Below are 16,180 nucleotides of genomic sequence, written 5' to 3' on the forward strand. Positions count from 1 at the left end.
TGTATATTTTACCACAATTTTTAAAAAATGATTTTAAAAACTCCACTCATTTTAAGTGGAGCAAATTTACAAAGTTGTGCAACCATCGCCACAATCTAATTTTAGAACATTTCCATCCTCCCCCCAAAATCTCCAGTGACCATTTGTAGTCACTCTTCATTCCCACTCCTACGCCCAGGCAACAACTAATCTACTTTTTATCTCCATAAATTTACCTTTTCTGGACATTTCATATATGTAGACTCACAAAACACATGGTTTTTGCATCTGGCTTATTTCACTTAGTGCAATGTTTTTGAGGTTTATCTGTGTTGTACCATGTATCAGTACTTCATTCATTTTTACCGCTCAATAATATTCCATTGTATGGATATACCACATTTTGTTTTGGGGCTGTTTCCACTTTTTGGCTATTATGAATAATGCTGCTATGAATATTTGCATACAAGTTTTTGTGTGGACATATGTTTTCATTTCTCTTGAGTGGATACCTAGGAATAGAGGAGACTAGGTTTTACCAGACCTGATTATGTTTGGTTGAATATTGTGACATATAAATGGGTCCAGACAGCAGATCTCAATTTTACATTTTGGAATTTGGCTCCGAAATATGAGATACAGCTCAAAGTTAAGGGCTGTTTTGCAATAATCTACCATTACCAGTTACCATCTTAGTGATTAATCAATGATGATTAATGACAATCATTTGTAGAGTACGTCCTATATGCCAGGCATTATTTCACATTATGATCTCATTTAGTCATCACAGTAACCCTTTGAATGGGTGACTTTATTGTCCCCGTTTTGTGGATGAGGAAACTGAGGCTCAAGAAGTACCCAAGTTCACATGTCTACAGAAGAAGAGCCAGGGTTGAACCCAGGAGTCTGGCTTCAGAGCCAGGCACTCAGTCCTGGTACTATGTCAATAAGGCTGTTAGTGTTGAAAATACTTCCCTTTGCGAATCCTGGAATTGCTGTCAGATCCAGTTTGTAAACCATGCAAGAAAATCTTATTATAACTTTATGGTCATGCTTCTTTTCTTTCTTCTTTTTAACAAAAGCAGCATTGATCACTTCATTCCCAAACTTGGCTAGGAGTTGCTTTTGTTTCTAAAAATCAAAGTCATCATCAAAAGACAAGTCTTTAAAAAGAAAGTCAACAGGCTCTGACCTGAGGGTGACCCCATGGTTGTCTTACAAAATAAAGGGCAGTGGCTTTGTGATGGGGTTTTCCTTCTCTGCTCTGAAGCTTTGTCCTCTTGCTTTTGGGGCATGGCTTTGTGCCAGGTGGCTGTGGTAGCAGTCTTGACTGGCCACTAAATAGGGAAAACATTACTATTTGGCCATAAATTGCATCTCAGTTATTATGCATGGCATCAGCTAACTTTTTGCTACATGACAAACTACCTCAAAAGTTAGTGGCTTAAAACAACAACAGTTTATTTAGCTCACTGTCCTGCAGGTCAGCAGTTTGGACTGGGCTCAGCTGGGAGGTTCTTCTGACCTTGGCTGGGTTCATTCATGTGTCTGTGGTCAGCTACCAGGTAGGCTGGGTGCTGGCTGGTCTAGGACAGCCTCAGCTGGGATGCACCACTCTGTTCCTCTGAGTTTCTCATCCTCCCTTAGATTAACCCTGGATTGTTCACACGGTAGCTGGGCAGAGTTGGGAAGATTCGAGCAGAAGTCCGCAAGGGCTCTTGAACCTGAGGTTTGGAACCAGCGCAGTGTCACTTGCACTGTGTTATGTTGGCCAAAGCAAGTCACGAGGCCAGCCCAGATTCAAGGAGTGAAGAAATAGGGCCTGCCTCTTGATGGGAAAGCTGTAAAGTCACATTGCAGAAAGTGTGGATATAGGGAGGGGTGGAGAATGGTGGCCCTTCTTGCAATTTACCTCATACTCTGTGCTAGAAATAATAGGGATTTGGCAGCAAGTGGCAGGTTTGGCTTCTGGCTCTAGCCTAGTGCTTTGGGGAAGTTACCTGTCTGCAGCTTCCTCCTCTCCTCATTTGTAAACCACAGGCAGGATTATTGAGAGGATGAAATAAGGTAATGTGTGAAGGGGCTAGCTCTGGAGTCCTCCCGGGTTCAAATTCCTGCTCTTCTATTTACTAGTAAGTGACTTTGGACAAGATATTTAGCCTGTCTGTGCCTTTGTTGCCTAATCTGTAAAATGGGAATAATAAAAACAACCTAACAATGTGTAGTTGTTGTGAGTATAAATGAGTTAAGTAAAATTTAGAGGAATGCCTGGCACATAGAAAGCACTCATTACACGTTAACTGTTATTAACACTACTGACACTGTGCTTGGAAAAGAGCAAGTCTGCAAAAGGAATGTCATTCCCCGACGGCCCCTTCTGGGTGACCAGCTGTTGCTTGAATGCACGGAAGGTGGTGTCCCTGTTACTACTTTCTGGATGTTACACATGGGCAGTGATGGACTTTCCTCATCATTCTGAAAATATTCGTGCCTTTAATAAATGATAGACATTTGTGAAAATCTCAACGTAACTCTTGGAAATAATGGTGAGCTGAGAATGCAGTGTGAAGAGTCCTCCACGTCTTAAGGAGCTGCCAGCATCACAGCTAGTGACAAAGAAAAAGAGAGAGAGAAAGAAAGAAGACTGAAGTATCCCAGACTTCTCTTGAGCCTTCATAGCTAAAGAATGGAAGCCAGTTTCCTAAAATGAAGGAAAATAGGATCCAATTGATTCTTTTTTAAAAGAACGTATCTTAAAACAAGTGATTGACCCACTTGGTTGTTTGGAGAACTACATTTCTCCTGCCAGTTTTCCGGGACAGGAAAACCCAAGTCATAAACTAGTTCTAGATCTAAAAGATGTTTAAACTGTTAATCCCTTAGAATAATAAAGGATTATCCAGGAAATAGAGAGGTGAGGTGAAACAGAGCTTTCCTGAAATCTAACTTCTGTGTCACAAATCAAGTACTATGGATTTTTCCATGCTTCCACACGAAAGATTACCTATTAATTATTAACAATGTCCTGAAGCAGCAGTCCACAAATTACAGCTCACGGGGCCAGCCACCTATTTTTGTGAATGAAGTTTTGTTAGAACACAGTCAAACCCATTCCTTTACATGTTGTCTCTGGCCGCTTTTGCGCTACGCTGGCCAAGGTGAATAGTTGTTAACACAAGTCTAAAACATTTGCCGTCTGGCCCTTTAAGACAAAGTTTTCCAACCCTCGTTCTGAAGTCCTGGACTGTCCAGCTTTTTGTAGTGGTATCAGCTGCTCTGCTGTTCCGTGGCAGGCAGTATAAGGGAAGCTTAATGATTGAGCATAGAATTTGGATCCATGCTCACCGAAATTTAGGGCCCAGTTCTGCCTCCTTCTGGATATGTGACTTTGGACCTTGCTATCTTTAACTTTCCTAAGCCTCAGTTTTCTCATGTAAAATGGAAGTCATAATAATAATAATGGCTTTGCATAAGGGAATATATAAGAATTAAATAAGACAATGCATTTAAAGCCTTTAGCTTAGTGACTGGCTCAGCTACAGTGAAAAGTAGCGATAAAATAAGAATAAAATTAAACTGGAAAAAACTTCCTTAGACCTGGAATGGAAGACTGAAAATGAGAGGTGGGCTGAGACTGGCCGCATGGGGGGTTGAATGTTGGGAGATAAGACTCAGAAATGAACAGGCTATGGGGCTGGCCTGCTTGTGCCGTGTAAGTTTGCATGTTCTACTTTGGTGGCCCGGGGTTCGCTGGTTTGAATCCCGGGTGCAGACCTACACACCGCTTGTCAAGCCATGCTGTGGCAGGTGTCCCACATATAAAGTAGAGGAAGATGGGCACGGATGTTAGCTCAGGGCCAGGCTTCCTCAGCAAAAAAGAGGAGGATTGTCAGCAGATCTTAGCTCAGGACTAATCTTCCTCAAAAAAAAAAAAAAAGAAAAGAAAAGAAATGGACAGGCTATGGCAGAGCACAGTGCTGGAGTCCAAAAGGTGGGCTGGAATCCCCCCTCCAACTTTGGCTAGCTCTGGGCCCCTGGGAAGCTTCCTTAAACTCTGCGAGCCTCAGTTTTCTCATCTGTTAAATGGGGAGGATGGTAATCACAGTACCCACCTCACCAGGGCCATTGGGAGGATTGAATGAGATGACGTGTGTACAACAGGATGAGTGTTCAGGAAGGGGGAGCCGTTGCTATTCGGAGTTGTGCTTCAAGGAGGAACTCAGGAGAGGCAAATGTCAGCAAGTGGAAAACTAGAGGAAAGACGGATGGGTCCAGGTTGGCAGTGAGAGAGAGAATAAATCCAGTTTCAGGCAGGAATAGTGAGATGGATCAGGACAGACAGTCATCAGAGCCTCTGCCAGAAGCTTCCTTCTGCAGAGGCCCTGACACATCTTCCCTGTCTTCTCTGAACAGAGGGCAGGCCTTGAAGGGAATGCTCCAGACCCCTCGGTCTCTTGGAGGCATGACTGTGAAGCTAGCTTTGCAAATAATTTTGCAAGCCGCCGGAGTTTTCAAGGGAGTAGAATTTTCATGAAGACTTGCCTGTTCCCTACTGAGTCTTTGCTACAACCTTTCTGGTCTTCCAGTGGTGGTCATGGCTGCCTTCCCTGGTGCCCCTGGGCTGGCCAGAGTTTACGGGAGTTGGAAGGGGGAAAAGATTCGAAGGCAGGAAATCAACTGTGCAATTGTCAAGCTAGACCTTCAGCATTCTCCTTAGACTGATGGTTGATTAAAAGGCCACGATGCCATTCCTATCATGAACTAGGTTGTATTCCACTAGGGCAGATTAAGTTTGAGACATGTAAATATCCTTATAAAGATTAGCCGTTACGATTGGCTTGATGTTCTTAAGTGATCCCCTGACATCCAGCCATGCCTTTGGATTAGCTTAATTGGAACACGAGAGATCAGAACTTAATTAGAACTTAATTGGACTGCTATATTCAGCAGAGCTGGCTTAGTGGCTGCATTGTAAACTTCACTTGGAAATTCTTTTCAATGCATCTCTGAAAGTATTTTGGGCACTCAGAGTAAAGTTAATGATTTTTACTGTGAGCAATTTTGTGTGTATGTGAGGAAGATTGGCCCTGAGCTAACATCTGTTACCAATCTTCCTCTTTTTGCTGGAGAAAGATTGTTGCAGAGCTAACATCTGTGCCAATCGTCCTCTGTTTTATGTGGGACGCTGCCACAGTGTGCTTGATGAGCAGTGCTGGGTCTGCGCCGGGATCCAAACCTGTGAACCCTGGGCCGCCGAAGCAAAGTGTGCGAACTTAACCACTGCGCCACCAGGCCAGTCCCCTGTAAGCAATTTTTGATAAAAGGTTTATATTGTTAACAGTAGTCGGTAATATGAACTCAAAAGAGTTTGTTTCAGCTGGATGTGTTAAGAATGCGGAGCTAACATTCTCATGTTTGCTGGATTTAACTCTTTGAGGACAGGCCCCACAAGTGACAGAAGACCTCATTTAAACTGGCTTCAGTAGAACAGGATTGTTGTTTGTTTGTCTGTTTAAGTAGATGAGAGGCCCATGGGGAGATCCTTCTGTGCAGCTTGATGTGGAGGCCCAGATGATGTCTTCATGACTTGGTTCCCTCTCCATCTCTTGATTCTGTTCCCTCTGGCTTGGCTCCACCCTCAAACGGTCCTTCATGTGGCACCAGCCTACGTCCCATAAGGCTCAAGTGAGGCAGAGAAGGAGAAAGTCTCTCCCAGAGCTTCTCTCTAACTGAACTGACTCAGGTCAGTTACCTACTTTGGAACCAGTCCTTGGAACGAGGGGAATGTAGTGGGCTGTTGGGCAAAGGGAAGGAGCCCTACTCAACGCGCAGAGCATTAGGGTTGGGGAAGGGTGGATCCGCAAAAGGAACTCCGGGAGCTGTTGGCAAAAGAAGGCAGAAGAGAAAGTGGGCAACGATCTTGGCCAGGACTCACTGTGTTGCAGCTAGCAGAATACTGGCTTAAATAATAAAGAGGATTTATTGGCTCAGGAAACTAGAGGGTTCTGAGGTAGAGAAGGAAGGCTTCAGGATTTGTTTGATTCCGGGGCTCAGTGATATAGTCGAGGACTTGGTTCTCTTCTGCCTCTCTGCTTGGCCCTTGCAGGGTCAGCTTCATCCTTACGCTGGCTCCCCTCACAGTGGCAAGACAGAGGCAGCCACTGAGCTAGGCTGTGCCTCCACCTACTATATCAACCAGAAGGAGAGAATGACCAAGTTCTTTCAGAAAAGCAGAGGAAGTTATTTCCCAGAACCGCCCGCACATCTTCTCTCACATCTTATCCCTCTGAAATTGATTCCGCGGCCATTTCTGAGATTCAGGGAGTCCCTTTGGCCAGGATAGATGGAGACCAGATTGGTTTGTGTCCAGGGGGCAGGTGAAGTGGGATAATCTGGACGGCCTTCTCGAGCTGGTGATGGGGTCAATCCTCTACGCTCATCACAGCTGCTACCCAGCTCTGGGGCGGTTGCTGGACAGTGAGTTAATAACCACAGTGGGGCCACGTCTCACTCATATCTTTATCCCTAGTGTTTAGCACATAGTAGGTCCTCAGTCAGTAAGTGTTTACTGAACAGGGCCAAACTGGAACAGTGCACCTTGCTTAATTTGGAAAGAAATCAGGAGTTTTATGCATGAGTAAAATGATGGCTGAAAATAAATCTTATCTCAGCTTTAAATATGGATTAAATGCAGCGTCTGGATAGAGACGATAAGACCTCCCTCTTCTTTTCCTATCCTGTCCCATGCATAACATTTTCCCCTTCGGCTTTTGGTTGCTCATCAAATTCCATTACAGCGAAGAGTGTTGTAAACAATAGTTGGTGTCAGGAAACTATTTCTAACTCCTGATAAGTCCTTTGATGATCTCATGACATTAAAATTTGCTACTATGAATATTCAGTAAAACAAAACTTTTTTCCTTTTTATATTCCTTGCCCATCTAATAGTCATTTGTTATAGTTTTTTTAAAAAATCAAATATCTGAATATCTTTTAAAAAGTGCAAGGGCTCTGGTCAGTGAGAGAAGAAACTCCATTTCCTGGCCTTGACCAATAAGGGGAATTAGAAACACCGTCAGCTTTTGTTTGAAAACAAATTCTAAGGAGTGGAAAAAATAGATACTGGCAGGAAAGGTGTGGTAGAATAGTTTTAGCATTACTCGTTTTATCAGGAACGCTTTTAGAAATAACCGTGTGACCTGTGCGGGAAGTCTTAGTCAAGTCAATATTTTGTGTTATGAGTGCATATTTTTAACTTTTTTTGAGAAGTATTATTTTTCTCTTATGAAATTCTAATGCAGTGGGAAAAAAATGAACCCCCATTTGAAGTTTGCTGTGATAAGAATTTTGGCATCTGGTTATAGTCCAAATGTGTACTCATTTCTAGGATCATAATTATTGATTAGTTTTGTCATGTCTGGGGGGTCTTGGGCATCTGGAAGTTTATTGTGGCGAATATCTATGTGGGAGAGGAGGCTATGACATTCTAATGCGTGCCATGTGCACAGCCTTAACTGCAGACCTTTGTCACTGCTATGTCCACATCCCCATCACCCTGGCCACAAGTGACTGAACCAGGAATAAGTATCATGCCCTGTGGGCAGCCACTCTGGGATGGCAAGTGGCTATGAAATGATCTGCTACAATTGCACTGCCCAGCAGGGATGGCCTATCCTGGGTAGTTTCTAACCAGCCCAATCAGAGTCTCCTGTCTGCGGAGTATGGATGTCAGATGACAGACAGAAGAGGCAGAATGCATTGTGGGTAGAAGGGAAGAGACACCAGAGAGGAGGAGGAAGCTTGAAAAGCCATGAGTTAGCAGTCTTTGGAACAGAGAGAGGAGAAAGAATCCAGTTAGGAGAGAGCAGCAGAAAAAGCAGCAGCAAGGTGAGAAAGAAGCCACAGCCCATGAGCTGAGTCTCACAGAGAACTAGAACCGGTTGGGTCACAGAGCTCCTGGCGACGACTATGGCTAGCCTGTCCTGTGCTCTGATCATCTGTAGACTGCAGCCCCCTTCTTCCTGAGCCCTGGCTCTGCCCCCAGTCAGAGGAATTCTCTTTTTCCTTACATTCCTCGTACCTTTACAGTAGCCCCCTGTGCTAGAGTAAGTTATAGTTCAAAACTACCTTTGGCCTCCCCTAAGGGAGGCTTGACTGTGTGACATCATAGGTGTCATTTCCAAACACACGCTTTAAGGGTCAGAGCGTGGTTCACCATATTCTTTTCATTTGTATGATACCCAGCACTCTTTCAGAGAGAGGCCGCTCTGTCAGCTGAGGCCCAGAGTCAAGACAGCATGGAGCAGGGAGCCACAGCTGACTGAAATGCTCATGTAACACGAGTGAGAAGTAGACCATTGATGATAGAAGCTTCTTGGATTCGGGGCTTGTTTGTTACAGCAAAATCTAGCCTAAACTGACTTGAAAAAAGACCCCAGAAACCAAGGTAACCTGAGCATGTTTCTATTTCTTGCAAACCCAAGGAGTCTCGACCAACACAATGCCATAGCCACACTCAGGTCACCGACCTCACAGCACGTGCTTTGACCTTGCGGGTGTGGGGTCACCGTGGGCACCTGACGCAGGTTCAGTGGCTCTCCAGGGCTGCTTGTTTCCCCTCCCAGTCTTCAGGCCTCAGTCTGTCTCCCATACGTGTACTCAACGTAAAAACTGGCACAAAATACTGTCTGGATGGAACCTCGATTTCCACCTTTTCTCTCTTTGAGGTTTGGGTCTTTTATGATGATGTCCTCTTCCCCTACCCTCCATCCCCCAATTTTATGATAGAAATTTTCCCAACATCTAGAAGAATTGAAAGAATTTCAGCGTGAACACCCACACGTTTACCACCCGGATTCTCCAGTTACCGTTTTGCGTTACTTGCTTCATTGCATATCTGCCCGCCAGTCCATCAGTTCTTCCCTTTATCTGTATCTTGTTTTTTTGGATGCCTTTCAAAGTTACAGACTCATGAGGACATGGTGATGTCTTATCCCTCGACACTTGGTCTTTTTCCTTTCAATTCTGGATTTCTTTTAAAAAAAATTTTGCTTTTTAACCTTTTTTGAGGTTGCCTTAACCATTTCCTCTGCTTGCCCAAAATCGCACTTTTTCACCCTTTAACAATCATGACCTCAGTGTATTTGTCCACATTACAAAAACCCTGGGTGCCCACACTTTCTTAATCTCGCGCTGTAAGTGTTCTCTCTATTGCTTCCTCTCTTATCTCTTCACTCACCACAACTTTCCATTTGCTTTCCTTTCTCCCTTTCGGCTCCCCAGCAGATAATTTTTAAACTAAACAACAGCTGAACAATGTCCGCACTGTTCTGTGGGTCTGAGTGTGCACGGCATGGCCACGCTTGCCCAGGAGAGAAGGAAAACACCATTTCTTCCATTTGATTTCTTTGCGTCAAAACTGATTAAATCTGTCTGCGTGACCTTCATACATCAAACCATTTGGCTATTTTAAAAGTCAATTTAATAGAGTAAGTCAAGCTGCATTCCCTCAGAGAAGGAATCTTTATCACCAAACGATACTGTGAATGCCAAAGGAACAATGCATCTTTTGTAGGGCGAGAGAGAGACACTGCCGGCCTACAATTGTTGGACTGTTGAAATTATTATATGGCAATTCATGCTAGATACATATTTGCATTGTTGTACAAGTATTTGCTTATTTTGGTTAAAGATGGCTTTTTGAAGGGAACTCTGCTCTTGCAATGCAGAGTTAAAAGACCCCATTACGTGGTCTACTACATTTCATTGCCCTGGCCAGCAGTGTTTCAATTTTTTAATATAAGGCTATCAGCAATGAGGTAAAAGGCTGCAAACCATCTCCAGCAACTCAGGCACTGCCATATTTTATTTACTAACAGCTATAATAAAGCTTTCAGTGAAAAATCTTAAGTAGCACTTTCCTTTTTGGTGAGAATCAATTTCATAACAATCTTTTCAACCTTATTTCAGGTTATAAAGCTGAGTTGGCTATTTCAAAATGAAGGGGAAAAAAGAAGGAAAAAATTTCATAATAAAATATTACGGGAAGAGGGGGCTGGCCCCATGGCCGAGTGGTTAAGTTCACATGCTCCCCTTCAACGGCCTGGGGTTCACTGGTTCGGATCCTGGACACGGACCTACACACCACTCATCAAGCCATGCTGTGGCAGTGTCCCACACAGAAGAACTAGAAGGACTTACAACTAGGATATACAACCATGCACTGGGGCTTTGTGGGGGAAGAAAAAGAGGAAGATTGGCAACAGATGTTAGCTCAGGGCCCATCTTAATATATATATATATATATATATATATATATAAAATGGGAAGACAGTGAAGAGAAATTGTCCAGAGTTGTATTAGCAATTCCTCCTTTTAAATGTCAGAATTCTTGTACATAAATTCTTTCTTGCTTTGATGCTTGCAAGTTGAATGGTGGACTCATTCTTTCATTTACTCACCACCCATTGATCACCTACTCTGTGCACGGCTCTCAGTTAAGCCCTGAGAATATAAGGAAAAAGGAGACATATGCCGTGTCCTCAGAGAGTTTATAGCTAAGGAGGGGAGATAGACACAGGGGCTGGCAGTTATCTTACAGTTCCATTGGAGGTACTATGACAGAGGGGCACACGCTACTGCTATTCTGAGGATTTCAGAGGACTGGGGACAAGCAATAAATACAGTTACTCAGAATCAAAGCCTAGATTTAAATCAAATCCTTCTGAGATAATTCCAAAAGCAGGTAATAAGCCCCCTACTATGTGCAGTCTTTTATTAGTCCCTGCTATCAGCAAATAGGCTTATCCAAAGATAGCTGGAGAAATGTCTTCAGAATTCTTTGCATGGCCTGTGTTACTGTTTGTTGATGTGCTTATAAACCTCATAAAGGACAGGCGATTTTCATCCAGCACAAGCAATCAATTAACTTCTCTTCCTTTGTCCTACTGAAACATGTAGGCAAAGAATATAATTCAATTCTGTCTTCTCTCTTTAGAGGAAGAAAACCAAATTCGTTGCCTGTGATTTTCTGACCGAGTGGTTATACAAGTAAGTTTTTTATGTCTTTGAATATTCAATGACCCTAAGGATTCAGTAGTGTTAATTTGCAAGCCGATAACAACACTTGACTTGAATTCTTACTTATTGTTTTCTTGTCAATCAAACCTATGGCATCGTGACCAGTCATAATCCGAAGAGGACAGAGGAGCCATTCACAGAATTCTTTTCCATTCCATTTGTGGAGCAGTGGCTGCAGCTTCAGTAAGTAACAACATAAGTTTTCAAATTCCTAATTTTAACATTGTGTTAATGAGAGTTTTCTCCAATCTAAGAAAACTAACTCATGTAATCCACCCAGGACCCCAAGTCAGTTATATTTGTGTCTCTTGTCTCTGGTTATTTTCAGTCTAGGCTGAGGGCATCCTATCTATGTGGTGATTATTCAAGAAGCACTTCAGAAGTAAAATAGAAAACTGTAACAAATTCTTATCCTAAATAATTCATCTCTCCATTCTCTCTCCCTTTCCCTCTCTTTCTCTGTTTTTCTCTCTCTCTCTCCCCCTGAAGGTCATTATGTCTCAGGAAATGCGACTAAACTTTTCTAAATATTAATTTTTGGTTATATGCATCAGTTCCACATTTAAAGTATTAGAACATGACAGATAAAGGTAAAACTCTCTTTGACCATCATTTTAACCTGAGCCTTCTCTCCTCACAGAAGTAATCAGTTTTGTCTATAGTGCATACTTCCAGAGCTCTTAAAATTACTTATTATATACAATTAGATTATATCATGTAAAATTAGTAGTATTATATTCTATGAGCTATTTTTCATCAATAATATAGCAATGCTAATGATGATGGCAACTAGCATTTACCGAGTGCTTGTATCATTGGTCTCAGCATTTAACACTAATGAACTAACTTGATCCTGATAACAATGCTATTATCAGCCCTGTGTTGCAGATGAGGAAATGTATGCGTTATTCTGCAACTTGCTTTTATTTAACTCAAATACATACTTTTGAGACCCAGCCATGTTGATTGAATCACATCTAATTTATGCCATCGATGGCATTATAGTATATTTTATTTCTAGATTTGCATAATTTATTCTTTCATGAAATAAATTTTTATTAAGTACTGCTATGTGCCAAACATCATTTTAGGTGCTGGAGGTAAAGCAGTGAACAAAGTAGCCAAAAATCACTGCCTTGATGGAGCTTATGTTCTAGTGGGGATGACAGACAATAAACAAACAAGTCAGTACTGTAGGGAAAAATAAAGCCGGGAGGGAGGAATACAGAGTATTGAGGGGGCTTAATTTATATATGGTGGGCAGGAGAGATCTGACTTGGAGGATGACATTTAAGCAGGGGTCCTCTGTTTTAAGACATAGGTGGAAGAAAGATAGCTCGATTTAGAGAAAATGACATATATTTAACCTGTTGCTTCAAAAATGTTTTCACGCTAGCCCTTTGCAAAAATAATGTCAGGAAACTGAGGTACTAGGAAATTCAGTAAGGTTTGTAAAACCCCATATTAAACAGAGTGGAAGACATTAAATTAGATGCTTAACCCTCAAAGGTCACATTTTTTGCTTAAATCTGCCCTTCTTGAAAATACCAAGGTGAATAGACTCTTGGCTGACTTTCTCAATTTTGAGAATTAAAAACACCCTAGATATTACCAGTTTTTAAAAATGTGAGGTTGCATACTGAAAGGAGAATTATATTGGAAAACCTTTTTCTTATTTAGCTTCTAAACCTGTGCCTAATTTGTCCACTATGAAAATGGAAGGCCCATAATTATTGACTATAAATGATTAATAAATGAAAGATTTACCTATATTTTTCTAAGACATTTTTTCAGTATCATTCTCCAAGTTGTTGCTTTGCCTTGAAAATGATACATTTTCCCACTTATAGTAACCAATGAAAAAGAATCTTAAAGATATGAGAACTTCTCTAGATAAGAGTCCTCTCAAATCCTTAGTCATTTATTGTACAAATATCTTAATTTAAAATGGTTGCTAACTTCCTCTGGCAGCTCATATAAATATGCCACAAAGTAGCGATGGCAGTCATTTCAACTGGGCTCCACAAGAACAGAAAAGCAAGAGCTCTGACCTCAACTGGCATTTGTATTCTCTATTTCCATTACCTTTCAAAGAGATGCCCAGAAGCATGATAAAACTTAAAATGACATTAATCTAATTCGGTGCAATAAATATTTATTGAACACCTACCAAATGCAATGCACAGAGCTTTGATGCTGGGGAGAAAATAGAGATGAATAAAATATGGCTCCAGCCCTTGAGGTAAGAGAGGTGTGCTTACAACCAGCTGAAGTTTCTGTAGTGAGCGTTGTGATACAGATGTTAGCAAAGCACTAGAGGGAAATGGGGAAGCACAAGGCCATCCACCGGCCCCCATGGTGGGCCCAGAGCCCACCCAGTCGGGGCAGCACCAACCTGGTCAGTGCCCAGATTTGGTTTTGAGAGGCAAGAACTCAGGTGCTATATCCTTCTCAAGGGTCCGTTTGAACAGGCAGTGTCAGAGAGGCAACCAATCTGAACGTTAGAAACCAACGTTCTTAAGGAGAATGAGGGCAGGAGCCAGGAAACAATATCTAATCCAGGCTTTTCCAACCTTGGTGCTGTTGACATTTAGCACCAGATAATTCTCTGTGTGGGGCTGGCCTGTGCAGTGTAGGATGTTTCGCAGCATCTCTAGCCTCCACCCACCACATGCCAGCTGCACCCGTACAGTCATCACTATCAAGAATGTCCCCAGACACTCGCAAATGTCAGGGGGTTGGGGGTAGAGAGACAAGGACAGCAAGATCCCCCCTGGTTGTTTTTCTGGTGGTTTTCTACCCTGGCTGCACGCTGAAATAATCCGAGGAGCTTTTGTTGCCTGGCTTCACCTAAGACCTCTTAAATCAGACCTATTAATTCAGGGTGGAGCCCAGGCATTGATTTTTGTTTTTTTAACAGCTTCCTAGGTGATTCTAATGTACAGCCAGAGTTGAAACCTCACCCACAGGGCAGACGAAGTGCTGCCTTGAGGAGGTAATAAATAATATGATTGAACCATTACTCTGCTAAGTGCTTTTACACATATTATCTCATTTAATCTTTGCAACAACACTAGGATCTGGGTGCTAAAGCTGGGAAGCTGAAAATGAAGTGAGGTAGGTCTAAGGAAAATATGGTGATTGTTGCGGGCAGGAGCACGCTGCCTGGGCATTTTTAGTAGGGCTTAAAGGTACAGGTTGGAGGAAGATGAATTTTGAGGGAGGGACTCTGTCAAGGTTTTCTGAAGGAAGAAAGATATAGACTAGTACTTCAGGCAGTATTGGGTGGGGTTGAGTATGAGCGGCAGGGACAACGCTCATACTCTTAACAAACCAGTATTCAGGTCTCTACCACTTACTAGTTGCATGACCCTGGGTCAGGGTTTTAGTTCTCTATTACTGTGTAACACAGTACCCTAAAACTTAGTGGCTAAGCCTAAACCTAAAAAATAATAAATCTTTAATATCTCACAGTTTCTGTGGCTTAGGAATTCAGGTGCAGGTTAGCTGGGTAGTGCTGGTTCAGAGTCTCATAGGTTGTAGTCAAGATGTTGCAGGGCCTGCAGTCATCTGAAGGCTTGGCTCAGCTCAGAGGAGCCGCTTTCGAGATGGCACCTACACATGGTGGTGGCTATTGGCTGAAGGCCTCAGGTTTTCTTCACACGGGCCTTCCCATGGGCTGCTTGAGTGTCCTCATTATGTGGTGACTATCCTCCTTCAGAATGAGAGACTTGAGTACCAGAGGAAGCCGCAGTGCCTTTTATGACCCAGTCTTAGAAGCCAAACACCTCCACTTCCACCACATTCTGTAAGTCAGAAGAGAGTCACTAAGTACAGCTCAAGTACCATGTTCAAAGGGAAAGTAATTAAGCTCCTCCTTTTGAAGGAAAGAGTATCAAAGCATGTGTGGACGTATTTTAAAAGCAGCACAGCAGGTCACTCTCTAAGCCTCCGTTTCCTCATTTGTAAAATGTGGCGATTATGAAGATGCGGTGAAATAATGCACTTACAAATGGGATCATGAAGAGACACACGTGGCTTACTAGTGGTTACTGTTGCCATTGAAGGACACTGTGGACTTAGGAAGAGAGAAACGGCAGAAGAGGGTATTCAAGGCCAAAGGCACAGAGATGGGAGAAGGCAGGACTTGGTCCAGGCACGGGAGACCAGCATAGCTGTCTCATGGAGCATGCCAGGATCTGGGGATGGGATGGGAGATAAGGCTGGGAGGGAGATAGGGGTTGGATTTTGGTGTTCAGTAAAAGCATGAAGTTTGGGCATTATTCCACAAGCAAGAGAGAGCATTAAAAGGTTTTAGAGCAGAAGTGTAATGGGATCAGACTGTTTTGGCAAGATAACTCCCAAGACAGCAGGGGATGTGTGAGCTTGAGGAGAGACTAGAGTCGGGCTGCTGTTTCCCAGGCCGTGGTTACAGCCCTGAGGTCTTGAGCCAGGACAACAGGAATAGAAAAGGAGGGACGTAGAATGGGTAGAGTGGACAGGTGACACGGGATGAGTGTAGGACTGGAGAAGGGGTGTGCCTGAAAAGGTGAGATTTCCTGGGTAAACGGGAGGGCCCAAATAGGAGCAAAGAGACCTAGCCAGAAAAGCAGGATCAAGGGTAAAGATGATGCTCCCTGTCCGGGGCACATTGAGATTGAGGTGCCTCTAGGAAATCCTTATTGGAAGCATTGGCCTGAAGCTCAGAAGTGGGGTCTGGAGAGAGACACTGATTTTGGAATCAAGAGCCGCATGTCCAATGCACAGATTGAGCCAAGATGGGTGGGAATGAACTTTTAGCACCCCATAGTTTGTTCTGGAGGGTCAGTGAAGGAGGCACTTACTCTAAGATGTGTGATTGGCGGTGATGACCGTGGCTTATCTTGCAGTTGTGTTTTGATTTGAAATGGGCAGTAGGGAGGTAGCAGGGGTCTAGTAGTTTTCTAATTCTGCTGTAACAAATTCCCACAAACTTTGGTGGCTTTAAACAATACACAGTTAGTGTCTTACAGTTCTGGAGGTCAGATGCCGGACACAGATCTCACAGAGCTCAAATCAAGGCATTGGCAGGGCTGCCTTCTTTCCTGCAGCCTCTAGGGGAGAACCCGTTTCCTGGCCTTTT

General features: G+C 43.0%; 1 protein-coding gene across 4 annotated transcripts in view; it reads left to right on the top strand.

Moving 5' to 3' along the window:
- IQCK (IQ motif containing K) overlaps window positions 1-16,180 on the top strand; it is a 117,739-nt gene that overhangs the window by 24,011 nt on the left and 77,548 nt on the right. For all 4 annotated transcript variants that reach the window (XM_046666210.1, XM_046666211.1, XM_046666208.1 and 1 more), the window contains exons 5-6: window positions 10,976-11,028; window positions 11,164-11,241. In XM_046666210.1, the coding sequence (XP_046522166.1) occupies window positions 10,976-11,028; window positions 11,164-11,241 (131 nt within the window). The remainder of the gene's footprint in view (window positions 1-10,975; window positions 11,029-11,163; window positions 11,242-16,180) is intronic.

The sequence above is a fragment of the Equus quagga genome, chromosome 7 (assembly GCF_021613505.1).
Source record: "Equus quagga isolate Etosha38 chromosome 7, UCLA_HA_Equagga_1.0, whole genome shotgun sequence".
NCBI lineage: Eukaryota > Metazoa > Chordata > Mammalia > Perissodactyla > Equidae > Equus > Equus quagga.